Below are 17,418 nucleotides of genomic sequence, written 5' to 3'. Positions count from 1 at the left end.
TTGTGCGACATCCTGTTCAACTCTTTTGTTAACTTCCACTTAACTTGACCAATCACAAAGGTTTAACAACTAGCTGTGCACAGAAAAGTGACCTTTTGGCTTAATTAATCAGTACTCTCGTCTATTTCATTCTGACTCACCCACAAACTCTCCCCTTTCGTTATTACGTCACGCTGACTGGCAGGCTCTGTCCCGAAACATGACTAGGTGTGTTTTGATTGGTTGGATATCGTTTATAAATATCGGTCGTGCACCGCCAGATTTATTATCAAGACGACAGAAAGAGGGTAAAATGGCCGCATTGCGATTGGTTGTGATTGCTTGCGTCCTGGCGGTTGTTACGGCAGCTCCTCAGGGTCCACCCTCCGGACCACCACCAGGCTCACCAGTGAGTTTTGTATCCTTTACTTTCTTGAAGAACATTTTTAAGTTTGCCAAATGTTACCTATGGACGAAAGTTTTTTGGTAACAGGTTAAGTTTGAGTTATATAAAATTAAGGAAAAGGAAATCTGATAAACTTTTAGAATTGTTACAAAATCATAATTTCGAAAGGTATATTTCTTCATCTTCTTCTCGAATCATTTATGAAACATCATGAAGTTGATGAAACTTTGTAGAACGGACGGCAACTTCCTGTTGTGGAGACATAAGTGTAGAGGACGACGTTTCGAAAGTCTTCCGCCTTTCGTCTTCAAGACTGACTTGTGTCTCCACTACAGATACTTGCCGTCCATTCTACAAAGTTTTATCATGAATACTCTGCCTAAAGAATCTATCAAAGAATCATAAAGTTTTAAACAGTTTTGATCATTTCTGAAGTTTATCGATCCCTCTGTTTCCTTAAATCGGAGGTTCTTATACCGACAGAAAGCCATCTAGACGTATCTGTGTACGTAGTATACCTGGAGCAAACAAACATACTTACCATCCAGTGCACTAAAGTTGTCAGACAAACATACCATCTAGTGTACTAAAGTCGTCAGACAAAAATACTTACCATCTAGTGTACTAAATTTGTCAGACAAACATACCAAACAGAGCATGTTTTGGTATCCAGGCACACAAGACGTTACTTAGAACACTAAAATACGCCAAGAGAATTTATTTACTATTTAAAACGTCAAGGTTTTTATGAAGAGGACATTAATCTAAGCATGCAAATATTCAGAAAAGAAAACGTCTCAGTAAAGGAACTGATTAATACGGACATTCAAATTTGCTACTTAGAACACTGTTAGACAATTAACCATAAGCAGGTAAATATAACACACAGGGGCTCACATATTAACTAAAGCACTATGATTTTGAAATGAGAACATTTCACACAGAGGACACTACTGACACTTCAGTAACTCTTATCGGTACTCTAAACATAAATGATGAACATCTGAAGTAAAAAGTAGTGGAACGTTTCGTCATGTTAGATATTTTTCACTCTCTTGTTAACACTTAACTAAAAAGTAGTGGAACGTTTCGTCATGTTAGATATTTTTCACTCTCTTGTTAACACTTAACTAAAAAAAGTAGTGGAACGTTTCGTCATGTTAGATATTTTCACTCTCACTCTCTTGTTAACACTTAACTAAAAAAGTAGTGGAACGTTTCGTCATGTTAGATATTTTTCACTCTCTTGTTAACACTTAACTAAAAAGTAGTGGAACGTTTCGTCATGTCAGATATTTTTCACTCTCTTGTTAACACTTAACTAAAAAGTAGTGGAACGTTTCGTCATGTCAGATATTTTTCACTCTCTTGTTAACACTTAACTAAAAAGTAGTGGAACGTTTCGTCATGTCAGATATTTTTCACTCTCTTGTTAACACTTAACTAAAAAGTAGTGGAACGTTTCGTCATGTTAGATATTTTTCACTCTCTAACGAAACTGTTTCATACTGACCATTTTTCATAGGCTTGCTAAATAACCTGTCTCTAATATGAATTTCAATTGTTTGTAACGTTGTTGCTTATAAACTACACAACCTGATGGTACAAATGCGTTTCGCTGGATACGTCTTGTGAACAGATTGCTGGATATCAAGTCATGTCACTTTTTAAACAACGAGTTTGACGGTGCACCAGAAAACCAGAGTTTCAGAGCCACCGACCTCATTGATTCCAGACCTGTTTCCTCTAGTGTAATTCTAAACTTTGTTACATAACTTAACGAGATATCAAACGAAAAAGCTTCGAGCCCGACTTGTCTTTCTACTTTCACGTTGATTGATTTCACCGGATAAAATAACTGGGGCACTGGATTTTTGGGGGACTCGATCACTGATCCAACTACGTTACTAGTTATTGAGATGTAGACAGGCTGCTGTATCACGTAGTCCCAGAGCCAGAAAGTGGACTAGTGACTGGTCCAGTCTGTGTCTGTTCTACAATAGTTCACGCCTTGCATATTTACATCTTGTTTGTCTGTGTGCATGACTAGTCGCCGTTCAAAAACAAAAACAAATCGGTTATGTTTAACGCCTTTTCTTAATAAATTATTCGCACAAAACTATTCTTATACAATAACGTTTGAATTACCGAAATGAAAAGAAAGTTAGTTAATGGTGAACAACTTTTTAATAAATATATGTGTGTGTATGTGTATAAATGATTTCGTAAGATGAGCGTGGTACGCCTAATAAAATATGTAGAAAAGTGCTTTCTTACTCTGGTTCTCAGACAGTGTCTATTAAAAATAAAACTAACTAAATTGGACGTTAGATGGGTTTTGTCCCCTGGGCCCAGCATAACTGCTCAATATACTTCCGAAGGTAGGTTAAGGCGTTCGACTCGTAATCCGAGGGTCGCGGGTTCGAATCCCGGTCGCACCAACATGCTCGCCCTTTCAGCCGTGGGGGCGTTATAATGTGACGTTCAATCCCACTATTCGTTGGTAAAATAGTAGCCCAACAGTTGGCGGTGGGTGGTGATGACTAGCTGCCTTCCTTCTAGTCTTTTTGTCCCCTGGTGGGACAGCGGTAAGTTTACGAACTTACAACTTTAAGATCCGGGCTTTAGTTCTTTGGGGTGAACACAGCGAATATTCCAATGTGGCTTTGCTCTAAAACAAACACATACATTTAATTTTGAGCATGGCTTAATTCCAGTACAGAAATCACGAGACGATAAATAATTAGAAGTCCCTAATCTGAAAAACTTCGCCTAGAAAAAATAATTTATTAATAATTTCACACTTGTTAAAATTGCAATAATTCAGAATTATTTTCCAAAGTTAATTAATTTAAAGTTATGGGTCTTATTATGTTGAAACGTGGGTTAGATCACTGTCAAAGCTCTATATTTTGGAGTTTATTAATCTGGCTCCAACCGCCACCTAGTGGCACAGCGGTATGTTTGCCGACTTACAATGCTAGAATTGTGTGGGTAGAGGAGAGATAGACCATTGTGTAGCTTTGTGTTTAATTACAAAGTGGGAATGTAAGCACTTAAACAGTGTATAGGACTTTTGAGTGCAAGAGTGAAAAAACCAATAAATTGGTGGCTTTATAAAAAAAAAGTCAAAGCTTTACTGCGCGAAATGTTATTTCCTGATAAGTGAAATTTGGAATTAACATAATTTAATGTTTTATTTCACTTTTGTTATTTCAGCAAATCAACTGGGGAGAGTGCCCGCAGCTGGAACCAACAGCAGACGACAAGGTAGGGATTTCGATTTTTTCCTAAAACATTCGAACTCAAGCTCAGAGATGAAGAGAAAACCTATTTAAGACTTATTAAAACACGCCCCCTGACGAGAGAAACATATGTGCTTAGTTATTTTTATAGTTTGAATCTGCTAGCAGGTAAATAAATAATAAGTAACATTCTTAAAACATAAATATTGTTAAACTAAAAATAATGTCACATACAAAAAAGTAACTTTTATATATCGCTTATATGACAGTCTGTAACGATGTATTATTTCAACCCATATAAAAATACCCATAGAATATTATGTATAAATAGTTCATGTTGGTATACGTATCTAGATTTTAGGCTGGAATATGTAGAAAAACAAACAAACCCGGTTACAATGTTCCAGATACCTATCGAGAATAGCGACACACTTTGTTGTAAGATTATCGCTTTTATTATGCTTTAAATGTGAGAACAATTGGGTCGGGCGTGACCTAGTGGTTAGCATTTTGGACTGTAAATCCGAATGTCTATGATTCGCGCAGTTCCCACAAGTTCGCGCACCGTTCTTTACTGTGGGTATAGGTGCATTATAAGTGTGGCAATCAAAATCCCACTATTCTATCAGAGTAGCTCAAGAGTAAATGGTGGGTGTTGTTAGCTAGCTGCCTTCCCTCTAGCTGATTAGTTCGAAAGTTAGGACGACTAGCACAGATATTCCTTGTGTAGTTTTGTGTGAATATCTGACATAAGTAACGAGAACAGTAGTGGACATGTGTGAATATCTGACACAAGTAACGAGAACAGTAGTGGACATGTGTGAATATCTGACATAAGTAACGAGAACAGTAGCGGACATGTGTGAATATCTCACATAAGTAACGAGAACAGTAGCGGACATGTGTGAATATCTCACATAAGTAACGAGAACAGTTGTGTACATGTGTGAATATCTGACATAAGTAACGAGAACAGTAGTGGACATGTGTGAATATCTGACACAAGTAACGAGAACAGTAGTGGACATGTGTGAATATCTCACACAAGTAACGAGAACAGTAGCGGACATGTGTGAATATCTCACATAAGTAACGAGAACAGTAGTGTGACATGTGTGAATATCTCACATAAGTAACGAGAACAGTTGTGTACATGTGTGAATATCTGACATAAGTAACGAGAACAGTAGTGGACATGTGTGAATATCTGACATAAGTAACGAGAACAGTAGTGGACATGTGTGAATATCTCACATAAGTAACGAGAACAGTAGTGGACATGTGTGAATATCTGACATAAGTAACGAGAACAGTAGTGGACATGTGTGAATATCTGACATAAGTAACGAGAACAGTAGTGGACATGTGTGAATATCTGACACAAGTAACGAGAACAGTAGTGGACATGTGTGAATATCTCACATAAGTAACGAGAACAGTAGTGGACATGTGTGAATATCTGACATAGGTAACGAGAACAGTAGTGGACATGTGTGAATATCTGACATAGGTAACGAGAACAGTAGTGGACATGTGTGAATATCTGACATAGGTAACGAGAACAGTAGTGGACATGTGTGAATATCTCACATAAGTAACGAGGACAGTAGTGGACATGTGTGAATATCTGACATAAGTAACGAGAACAGTAGTGGACATGTGTGAATATCTGACACAAGTAACGAGAACAGTAGTGGACATGTGTGAATATCTGACACAAGTAACGAGAACAGTAGTGTACATATGTGAATACAATAGCTATAAGCATCCCTACCTCAAAAACATTCAAACTTTGGTTCTTTGTGATTAAAACAAATTTATATTTTAAGTAACATGTTGATTGAAAAACTTCGCATCAGTAGTTGAACATATAGTGTTAATGACAAGAAATTCTTTGGGACAACATGTCAACTGTTAGGGTACAGTATCCTTAAATAAACTTATTAATAAAAATTTAAAGTTAATAACATGTCAACTGTTAGGGTACAGTATCCTTAAATAAACTTATTACTAAAAATTTAAAGTTAATAACATGTCAACTGTTAGGGTACAGTATCCTTAAATAAACTTATTACTAAAGATTTAAAGTTAATAACATATCAACTGTTAGGGTACAGTATCCTTAAATAAACTTATTACTAAAGATTTAAAGTTAATAACATATCAACTGTTAGGGTACAGTATCCTTAAATAAACTTATTACTAAAGATTTAAAGTTAATAACATATCAACTGTTAGGGTACAGTATCCTTAAATAAACTTATTACTAAAATTTAAAGTTAATAACATATCAACTGTTAGGGTACAGTATCCTTAAATAAACTTATTACTGGGAATGTAAATTTAAACAAGTTTGTACTTTTACCGTATTACAGTTTGTTTGGCTTTTCTGATGATGACTTTGTGGCGAATTAAAAACGATTGAACGGCCATCAAAACGATATTTCAACTATACTAATATCTGAGACTCTTGATTTAAGTTGTTGCTAAGAGTTTAAATCTAACAATAATTATTTTGTTTCTACTCTTAGTCAAAAAAGCAAACCGTGATTGCTAACTGTCTGAAGGAGAATCCACCTCCGAAACCTGAAGATGAACCCAGTCCAGTAAGGTTCGATTTTGTTGAAATTTAAATAAAAGTTATTCGACTTATTTTACTCTTAGATATTAATTTATTTATCGTTAAAGTATTGGTACAGAGTTTCTTAGATAATTTTACCTTCTCACATTACACCTAAAAGGTTGAAAACAATTCTTCATATTTCATGGTGCAGTTAATAACAAAGAGGCACTCGACTCCTATTCCAAGGATCTCGGGTTCGAATCCCGGTTGCACCAAACATGCTCGCCATTTCAGTCGTGGGGGGCGTTATAATGTGACGGTTAATCCCACTATTCGTTGGTAAAAGAGTAGCCCAAGAGTTGGTGGTGGATAGTGATGACTAGCTGCCTTCCCTCTCGTCTTACTCTGCTAAATTAGGGATGGCTAGTACAGATATCTCTCGTGTGGGTTTGTGCGAAATTCAAAAACAAAAAACAATAATTTAAAAACATTTAAATTAATAACAAACGTTGATTTTTGCACAAAGCAAAACCAATAGTTAAATAATATAAACTGGTAAATATTATAATTTGTGGACTTATTAAACTTTAATTGGACTTGTAATAATAAACCGTGTACCATGTAGTCCTTATAAAAATACTTGAATTATCGTTAGTACCTTTACTTTAATTGCTATTAAATGATGGAATAATGTGTTATATTTAATAACAAAAACAAGTGTATTGAGAGGAATATTATATAAAATATAAATACTACTATTAATAATAAGATTATTTTAACAAAAATGTTTATTTGTCTCACGTGCTTTAGGAAGTGTTGGAAAAACATCATGCCGATATTACCACGTGTGCTCTGAAAACAGAAGGATGGGTAAAGTTGTTCTAAGTTACTATTCTTACTTTTAGTTCTAGCAATAATAACGGAGATTCTTATTTAAAAAATGATTTTTGTTCGTGATATCAATAACTCAAGAAGATGTAGTCGACATAATTTTATTGGACTTTACATTATTTCGATTTAATTCTAGACCCAATGGAGTCAATTTTTAAAGACAATTCGTGCATCTAATTGGTTATGGAATTTTTTATTTGGTTACACTGTTCCAGTAACATTTTTGTTACGCAAAAAATAGAAACAACCCCAACTATTTCTACTAATTATTGCTAAGGTTTTTCTTACGTTGTTTTCTTTAGAAAATGAATGGTTTTATCAATTGTTTTGATCAATTCTTTACGTTTGATGTTGTAAAAAAACAAAAATATAGGATTATTCGATTTTCTGCGATACCTGGGCCCCATTGTTGGAGTTCGGTTCAGGATCACGTCGTTAATTTAAGGTTTATGATAATAGTATCCTTATTTTATTTAGGTTCTTTTTATAATATAATATGAAATAAAAATCATTCAAGGTGATTTATGAAATAAAAGAAATCTACGTATCACGACTCTCGTTTTATCAAGTAATTATATTTGTCCTTAATCCAATTGTTTGTAATGTCCTATAAACCTAACTCATACAAAATTTAATCTCGGTAAGGACTAGTGCAGTTCTTATTGTTGGTGTAAGAAACGTGTTCATTGGTTGATTTTGTTACAGTTTGACGACAACAATAAATACAAGTTTGACAGAGCCGAGAGTGAGATCGAACAAAAGGCACTGAAACCTGAGGTAATATTTGGAATTCACTTATAGTTAGTTGTTTTTACGTACACCAGGACGTGGTTTATATAGCCACGTGCACTTCAGTTTGTATCTCTTTAAACAAAGGTGAAAATAAATATTGGAATATGTAGTCAAAATAGCGGAAAATGTTAGATTCAACAGCCTAGCTTCTAGCTCCTATATTCCACGTCTTCCTGGTTTAAGAGGCTGGATATAGACTAGTTGTTAAAGTTCCTAGTCTATGAATTTCGGGGTTCATGGTTTGTGTTCCTTTTCCGCAGAAACGAGCTCCGCACTTTGGGACCGTTGTCGCACTAAAAGAGTGACGGACCAAATCCTACGCCTGGTATGGCCAGGTGGTTAAGGCACTCGACTCGCAATCTGAGGGCCGCGGGTTCAAATACTCGTTACACCAAACATGCTCGCCCTTTCAGCCGTGAGAGCGTTATAATGTGACGGTCAATCCCACTATTCATTGGTAAAAAAGTAGTCCAAGAGTTGGTGGTGGTCGGTGATGACTAGTTGCCTACCCTCTAGTCTCACACTGCTAAGTTAGCGTCAGCTAGCGCAGATAGCTTTCGTGTAGCTTTGCGCGAAATTAAAAAATAAACAAACAAACAAACCAAATCCTAATTTTTAATCCCATAAGAAAAGCCCAGGAGTTGTAGGAAAGTGCTATTAACTAGTTACCTTCCTCTGCCTCCCGCTAGTACAGTGATAAGTCTACGAATTTACAACGCTAAAATCAGGGGTTCGATTTCCCTCGATGGTCTCAGCAGATAACTTAATGTGGCTTTGCTATAAGAAAACACACACACACACACACACACACGTTCCTCTTCTGCACCTATTCAAAATTAGGGTTAGCTATGCGCATATACCATTTGTTTAGGTCTGCGAGAAATTCCGAAACAAACATACCCTCCCAACTGAATTAAGTTTATAAAGTTTATTTTAATCTTTTTGTACGTGTTATTGGTTAATTGTTTCAAGGAATACATATGAAGACCCGTTTAATGGGTGGTTATGATGCACCGATGTGATAATTAGCTAGCACGTGTTACTTTATAACACTTTTCTGCACATCAATATATTTAAGAAACTCCCTAAAACTCATCAGTCCCTGTTTCTGTTATCTTCCAATCGCTTTCATGTTGTCCTGGTGTGTCCTGTCATGGATATTTCATGATTATATATATGTATATAAAAATATCTTTAATATTTATTGATAAAGAAAGTCTTAGCATGGTCTACGTTTTCAGAGGTTTCTAATTTTCATTTAATCTGTTGACAATGTTTGTATAATATATTAAAAACGTTTTATATTCCGTTAAAAGTTAATTTTTACTAACGATTGTTTTACAGATCACGGAAAAAATCAAAGCGAAACACGAAGAATGTAAAAGTGAAGCTGTAAGTATTGGTATTTCTTTTGTAAATGGCCCAGCATGGCCCGATGGTTAAGGTATTCGATTCGTAATCTGAGGGTCGCGGGTTCGAATCCCCGTTACACCAAACATGCTCGCCCCTTTTAGCTGTGGGGTCGTTATAATGTGACGGTCAATCCCACTATTCATTGGTAAAAGAGTAGCCCAAGAGTTGGCGGTGGGTGGTAATGACTAGCTGCCTTCCCTTTAGTCTTACACTGCTTAAGTGAGGACGGCTAGCGCAGATAACTCTCGTGTAACTTTGCGCGAGATTCAAAACAAACGATATATTTTGTAAATTGGTATTTTAGTTGAGTAATGTATCTGTCCCTCTTGTGGTTACACGTCAGATCTATCTTTAGTGGTCACATGATGTACCTGCTTTCTGACGTTTGTTGCATGTTGAAGGTGAAATGTACAAATATTTTTAGCCGCAGTATGGCTCCGAGTAATTTTCCTCAAGCACAAAGTTTTGGTCGCTAGCTTTATCTCTTGACCTATTTGAGATCTAATTAGAGTCGCGGCTCTATTTTTGTTTTTCCCCCTCCATCTTAATTTTTGTCCATTCGAAGTCAGAAATGATGTACAGAGTAAAATTTCGTATTTGGCTTTTTTGTTTGCTTACAAAGCACAAACCAATATGCAGCATGACGGATTAAATATTAAAAACCGACGAAATGCTAGAAAATTAATAGGCCTAAAAACTGGTATAATGTATTCGCAGTTATCTTAATTTTTTTGATTACACAAACAAAATTAAAAATATTATTTGGATAAGAAGACTATCTCGAGAGGTCAAGCATGGTTTATAACTAACTGTTAAGACTTTTTTCTGTTCAGAAATTAGGATTCTTTTTACTTTATTAAGAAATAAGTACTGCGAAACCATCAACAAAAAGTAATTTTCAAACTGTATTGACTAATCCTTTATTTATTGCTTTGGTAACTGTTATTATTCATTCTTTTGCATTAGGAGGAAAGATTCGCTGACGATTTTATTTCTCAGGTAAGCTTTATAAGTTTTACTAATGTTACTAAATCAGTTGTAGCTTCTGAGAATTTTGATAAATGAGAAAACGTTAAATATATATATAAGAAAGATCCTGGGGTTGGAGCGGAGGGACAACTTCCACTCTCTCGACGACTGTGTTTAACAGAATGATGTATAGAACATTTTGAATCTTCGTGTAGACTGAATTGGACTTGCGAAAGACAACTTACACCTTGTAGTTGCAAGTTGTAATCTGCTTGTGTATGACAATGACAACGTGGAAAGGATTTTGAATGGTATCCACAGATGGTGAGGAATAACATTTTTTCTTTACCTGTTCACTCCATCTTTCTCTCAAAAAACTGTGTGTTGTATAGTCAGAGATTCCTGAACCATGGGTGTTGAATCACTTCTACTTTAACATATTTGACATATAAACAACTGTAAGTTACAATATTATATTAAATTTATGGGGTTGCATGCCCCCCCCCAAATAGATTGAGCTGATTTTAGCAGCTCCTTATGCTTTCAAATTGTCATTGTAAAATATGCATGTCCAGCCAAGCACCTCCATTGTGTAATCCCTTCCTACACAAAAGGTAATGATAATTGGTGATTTGAGCTCTACTGTAATAGACAAGTTCTGCTGAGTTAAACGTCTTGTTAACTAAGATGTAGTGTTCGAGAAATGGTTAAATTTATTAATTAAAGAGTACAGAATTTTTACCAGGAAGCAGGAGCAACAGCTAACTAATAAGGAAACAAAACCTTGGCAGGGTTTAGTTTAGAGAGAGAGAGAAGCCTGACCAAGATGTGATGGCCGTAAAAGGGCCGTTTGAGGAACAACAGCTAAGTAATAAGGAAACAAAACCTTGGCAGGGGTTTAGTTTAGAGAGAGAGAGAAGCCTGACCAAGATGTGATGGCCGTGAAAAGAGCCGTTTGAGGAACAACAACTAAGCTAAGTAATAAGGAAACAAAACCTTGGCAGGGGTTTAGTTTAGAGAGAGAGAGAAGCCTGACCAAGATGTGATGGCCGTGAAAAGGGCCGTTTGAGGAACAACAGCTAAGTAATAAGGAAACAAAACCTTGGCAGGGATTTAGTTTAGAGAGAGAGAAAGCCTGACCAAGATGTGATGGCCGTGAAAAGAGCCGTTTGAGGAACAACAGCTAAGTAATAAGGAAACAAAACCTTGGCAGGGATTTAGTTTAGAGAGAGAGAGAAGCCTGACCAAGATGTGATGGCCGTGAAAAGGGCCGTTTGAGGAACAACAGCTAAGTAATAAGGAAACAAAACCTTGGCAGGGATTTAGTTTAGAGAGAGAGAGAAGCCTGACCAAGATGTGATGGCCGTGAAAAGAGCCGTTTGAGGAGCAACAGCTAAGTAATAAGGAAACAAAACCTTGGCAGGGGTTTAGTTTAGAGAGAAGCCTGACCAAGATGTGATGGCCGTGAAAAGGGCCGTTTGAGGAACAACAGCTAAGTAATAAGGAAACAAAACCTTGGCAGGGGTTTAGTTTAGAGAGAGAGAGAAGCCTGACCAAGATGTGATGGCCGTGAAAAGGGCCGTTTGAGGAACAACAGCTAAGTAATAAGGAAACAAAACCTTGGCAGGGGTTTAGTTTAGAGAGAGAGAGAAGCCTGACCAAGATGTGATGGCCGTGAAAAGGGCCGTTTGAGGAACAACAGCTAAGTAATAAGGAAACAAAACCTTGGCAGGGGGTTTAGTTTAGAGAGAGAGAGAAGCCTGACCAAGATGTGATGGCCGTGAAAAGAGCCGTTTGAGGAGCAACAGCTAAGTAATAAGGAAACAAAACCTTGGCAGGGGTTTAGTTTAGAGAGAGAGAGAAGCCTGACCAAGATGTGATGGCCGTAAAAAGGGCAGTTTGAGGAACAACAGCTAAGTAATAAGGAAACAAAACCTTGGCAGGGATTTAGTTTAGAGAGAGAGAGAAGCCTGACCAAGATGTGATGGCCGTGAAAAGGGCCGTTTGAGGAACAACAGCTAAGTAATAAGGAAACAAAACCTTGGCAGGGATTTAGTTTAGAGAGAGAGAGAAGCCTGACCAAGATGTGATGGCCGTGAAAAGAGCCGTTTGAGGAACAACAGCTAAGTAATAAGGAAACAAAACCTGGCAGGGGTTTAGTTTAGAGAGAGAGAAGCCTGACCAAGATGTGATGGCCGTGAAAAGAGCCGTTTGAGGAACAACAGCTAAGTAATAAGGAAACAAAACCTGGCAGGGGTTTAGTTTAGAGAGAGAGAAGCCTGACCAAGATGTGATGGCCGTAAAAAGGGCCGTTTGAGGAACAACAGCTAAGTAATAAGGAAACAAAACCTTGGCAGGGGTTTAGTTTAGAGAGAGAGAGAAGCCTGACCAAGATGTGATGGCCGTGAAAAGGGCAGTTTGAGGAACAACAGCTAAGTAATAAGGAAACAAAACCTTGGCAGGGGTTTAGTTTAGAGAGAGAGAGAAGCCTGACCAAGATGTGATGGCCGTGAAAAGGGCCGCTTGAATTGAAAACGAGAAGATGAACACATAACTTTGAACTGGTGTACTTGGTCATAGCCTTGGTCCCTTGGGTGACGACATCTGATAAAGAGTTACGTTTGGAAACTTTTTTTATATAAAAGAACTACGTGTTTTTTTTTAAATCCTTTTTTATTTTACTGTACTGTAGGAATGCCACAAATGTTATTTGAAAGTATAAACTGGGAGACTGTATACTGTTCTAGTAATTCGGGTTTGTTGAATATCACTAATATTATTTGGAGATATAAACTGGGAGACTGTACACTGTTCTAGTAATTCGGGTTGTTGACTTTGTTACTTATGACACAAATAATGTTTCGTATTGCAAGTTATTACGCGGACAATATTCTAAAAATACCTTATATAATGAAGACGCAGAAACGGTTCGAACGTTTCGGAATAACGTATTGAATCGTTAGCAAAATCTGAAAATGGTGTCACAAAGATGATTATTACTATAATATAATAACGTAATCATTCATTTGTTTAGTTATTAAGAAAAGCAATAAATGGACGGATAAACCAATGTTTATATATTACACAACAGCTAAGTGTGAAAACTTCGAACAATTTTATATCTAACGAACTTTGTGAAACGCTAAGGGTTAGGCGATCTTTAACTACGAGTAGGTTTTCTTTAAAGAAGAGGTCAAGGTTTGAAGATCCTGTGGCGATGATAGAGAAATCGTTAAATGAAATATTGTGACCTACTTCTGAAAGGAATATAATAGAATGAATCCATTTCTAATTCGTCCATTTATTAGTCCTTGTTGGAATTTAAGGAAATAATAAATTATTCATCAGTTATTTGATTGCCAAGAAAAATTATAGAAGGAAACTGATTTGGATCTAAGCATATATACTTTATTAGATTTAGGATTTAAACTAAAACTACAGAACGTGAGATCACGTTTTATATTATGTTTGGTTACGTTATTTCAACGTTTCAAGTTACTTGTTAAACGTCTATCAAACCTTCATTATTATACAATATTTAAATATACACAAAGTTAACTACCTCAGGGTTTTTCGCTGCACTCGGAAAATGTTGTTATAAAAAAGCCTAATTACTAAATAAAACTGGTGCCTTTTTTTTCCTATAGGTGAAACTCTACCAAGCCTGTATGGACCAGAACATCTCTGAGGTACGTACAAATAAATATAAAAAATCAATTACTCAGATAGCGATTTTTTTTTAATTTTGTGTAAACGGTACATGTTTTGATAAAAGTTCCAAAAACGACCTTTACACTCCAGTTAAATTTAAAGATATATTTTTATTTACACACACACACACACATATATATATATAACTATGTATACGTATATTAACCTGTTCAGTGCCGTAGACGAGATAACTCGTCCAAGCCGATCGGTAACACAGTTCCACGGACGAGTTAATTCGTTCTCAATAATACCTAATTTCAACGCTAGATGTCAGCACCATACATGCATTTGACCTACTTGCAAATTGTTTCACTTACGATCCAAAATGGCGTCACGAATAAGTTACCAAATGAAGAAGCATTAGAGTTGTATTGTAGCAGATGAAATACTTGGCAGTCAACAGGTTAACCTTGAAGAAACTGCAAAGGCAAAACGTTAGTTTAAAATAAAAATATATTCTGTTGTATTCATCTAGAGTTCAATGGTCATTCCTTTTTAACTTTTAGCAAAATGTGTTAATCCTTCAAGTATGTACTACACATTTTGAAAACAATCAGTGATCGATGCACGATTCTAATTACTTTTATTTTAATATAAATTATTTTTTTCAGATTTGTGGTATCCGGGTTGTTCCTCCTCCACAAGTGTAAGGTAGGTAATATTTCTGCACAAACGTTGATATACATATAATTAATATGATGCCTTCGTATACACTGAACGACTTATCGTAATTTTATATTGTCTTCGATACTGAAAAACTTAGTAACTAAATAATTACAAAAAGGTCTTTTGTTAACTCACGGCCTGGCATGGCCAGGTGGTTAAAGCACTTGACTTGTAATTCGAAGGTTGCGGGTTCGAATCCCCGTCACACCAAACATGCTCGTCCTTTCAGGCGTGGGGGCGTTATAATGTGACGGTCAATCCCACTATTCGTTGGTAAAAGAGTAGCCCAAGAGTTGGCGGTGGGTGGTGAAGACTAGCTGCCTTCCCTCTCGTCTTACACTGCTAAATTAGGGACGGCTAGCGCAGATAGCCCTCGCGTAGCTTTGCGCGAAATTCAAAAACAAACAAAAAGTTTCGTTAACTCAGCGGAAAACTCGAGAACTTACAACGTTACAACTGTCACAGCACAGATAGCTAGCTCACTTACAATTTTGCGCTAAGACAGTGACCATTAACCACATTGTGGTATTTTGTTTAAATATTATACTCATCCAGAATATTAAGTTTAAGCCTCATTACTTTATGTACAGGAATAGTTTGTTTGTTTGTAATTAAGAACACAGCTACACAACGAGTATCGAAACCCATATTTTACCGTTCTATATTCGCAGACTACCACTGTGCCATTGGGAGGGGGCATACAGGAATAGAGCTGATGAAAATTCTTTTTTAGCCTAGTATATTGGAAGTATTGCAGCTTTCACACAAAAACATATTTACGTGATATGACTGGATTTCTAGTTTAGCAGGTGAAATGTTTTTAAATGAAAATATAACATAGGTGGAAAGACCTGTTTTACACAGACTAGGTTTTGTGAGTCCAGGTGTTTGCTGTGAAGACCGGTATTATTTGTGTTAGCAGCTTTATATATAGTCACACTACAGTTGTTAGTTATACTTAAAATGTGAAAGTATTCGACAACACCTAGAAAAAAAACCTAATTACTTACAACAGATGAAATTGCAGGTGATACAGAATTACATTAGTTAGAATAACTACATATCATACAGAAGTCGGGCATAGCCTCATATTTAATGCGTGGGCTGCGTAGCAGAAAATCCAAGGTTCGAACTGCAGTAGTCACCGACAAAAAGATACTCTGAACTTTCAGCTACAGGACCATTATAGTCGAGGCAGTCAGTCCCACTATTTGGTTAAGAATAGCTATATAGGCGGTAGGTGTTGATAAGTTATTTCCTTCCCTCTAGTGAGCATTTAAAACATCGGAATGGTTATACCTAGATATTGGGGTCTCCGACCTGGACGTTTAGCTCACATATAAATATATATATATAAAGTATAAGTTCGATTCTGCTGTTTCGTCTTACCTTTGTTTCTATATTTTTAGGTCCGGACAATGCATGACCTTGAAGCTGAGAATTACTTCAGGCTGTGAAGCTAGTAATTGGGAAGAGAAAGACAGAATACTCGCTGTACACGTGAACTTTTGGTACCTGTCTGTGTATTTTGTTAGTTGTTCGAGGAGACTTCAAGGTCTATTTCTGCCCCTTTGTTTAATAAATTTGTATTTCTTTCAGTTAAACCTCATATCGGTGTGTATTATATTCTAAAGAAAAGCCGACCCCGACCTTTTCAAGGCACCATATTTGTCTATATGGATACTTTCGCTAACAATGACTAATCATTACTGAATGTAATTGTTTCTCATCACTAGTTTAAACTAAAACGACTCAATCATTATGTTTTCATAACGGGTTTCACACGTACGTACCTATATAAAGTAACTTTTAACATCTTGTAACAAAACAATTAATGTAACTCAGAAAAACGTCTTTTTAATTATTTACAATATATTTCTCACTTTCGTAGTCTCCAAGCACTTTGAATATTGTTTTCGACCGGAAATAATGAAACTATAAATATTAAAAGGACGCACCAGTGGATCTGCTTTTTAACCTGACGTAACTTTATGTCGTTTCCCTAAGGAATGTATAATAGTATTTCGAATCAAAACTACAATATTTTTTAAACCCACACTGAATAAGTTGTGTTACATAATAAAACATTTGTTAAAGGTAAAACAAAACACAACCGTAACGTTGTGTTTTGAGAACTAGTCACGATAAACCTTCAAGTGCAACGGGTAAGAGTCACTTTAGTAAGACTAAACTTTCATCAGTAAATCAGGCGCAGTGCAGCTCCATCTTGAAACTAAAAGGGAATGCAAGTAAAATTTAACTTTCTAGAAAAATTCAATAAAAAAACACTATCGCTGAGCAATAAAACCACAAGTTTCATATAAAACAGGTTTCGTTTAACTTGAAGTTTCAAATATTTTCTGAAAGGGTAAGCCTGGTGAAAATTGGCGAAATATTCACGTACCAGCAACTAACAGAAAAAAAAAAATCGATTAAAATAAAATCGAAGTGCTGGCTGTATGTATATTGGAAATAACTTTTTTCTCTCAATGTTTCGTTTTGGTAAAACGCATTTGTTTAAGGTACTGTACACTACTACTGTTCACAACTGTAATGTGAAGAATATAGGTAAACGAAACGCTGATGGTGTAGTAGTAGATCTATATCAATGAACGAAACGTTGGTGGTATAGTAATATGAAAGGTCTGTATCGGTGTAGTAGTGTGAAAGATCGAGAACTGTGGCCGAAACGCTGAGTTTCTCCATTGTTTTCTGAGAAACAGAGTGGGTGTGTTAACGTACCCCAAATATTTTATTAGCTTTAATCCATTCCTTTTGACCTA

General features: G+C 36.2%; 1 protein-coding gene across 1 annotated transcript; it reads left to right on the top strand.

Moving 5' to 3' along the window:
- The first annotated feature begins 229 nt into the window (after nt 1–229).
- LOC143247585 (uncharacterized) lies at nt 230–16,239 on the top strand. The gene is made up of 10 exons (XM_076495896.1): nt 230–388; nt 3,605–3,655; nt 6,162–6,236; nt 7,004–7,063; nt 7,790–7,861; nt 9,221–9,268; nt 10,256–10,288; nt 13,906–13,947; nt 14,581–14,620; nt 16,045–16,239. Exons 1-9 carry the CDS (start codon nt 293–295, stop codon nt 14,617–14,619), a joined length of 516 nt encoding a protein of 171 aa, XP_076352011.1. The 5' UTR covers nt 230–292; the 3' UTR covers nt 14,620; nt 16,045–16,239.
- The last annotated feature ends 1,179 nt before the right edge of the window (nt 16,240–17,418 follow it).

Source organism: Tachypleus tridentatus, chromosome 3 (genome assembly GCF_004210375.1).
Source record: "Tachypleus tridentatus isolate NWPU-2018 chromosome 3, ASM421037v1, whole genome shotgun sequence".
Classification (NCBI taxonomy): domain Eukaryota; kingdom Metazoa; phylum Arthropoda; class Merostomata; order Xiphosura; family Limulidae; genus Tachypleus; species Tachypleus tridentatus.
This window is presented reverse-complemented; position numbering and strand designations above follow the sequence as displayed.

Excerpts from the sequence above, each read along its gene's own strand:
- LOC143247585 (XM_076495896.1), top strand. The coding sequence starts at position 293 with ATGGCCGCATTGCGATTGGTTGTGATTGCTTGCGTCCTGGCGGTTGTT. Across the intron at positions 389-3,604 it reads GACCACCACCAGGCTCACCA|CAAATCAACTGGGGAGAGTG; the intron begins GTGAGTTTTGTA and ends TTGTTATTTCAG. Across the intron at positions 13,948-14,580 it reads TGGACCAGAACATCTCTGAG|ATTTGTGGTATCCGGGTTGT; the intron begins GTACGTACAAAT and ends TATTTTTTTCAG.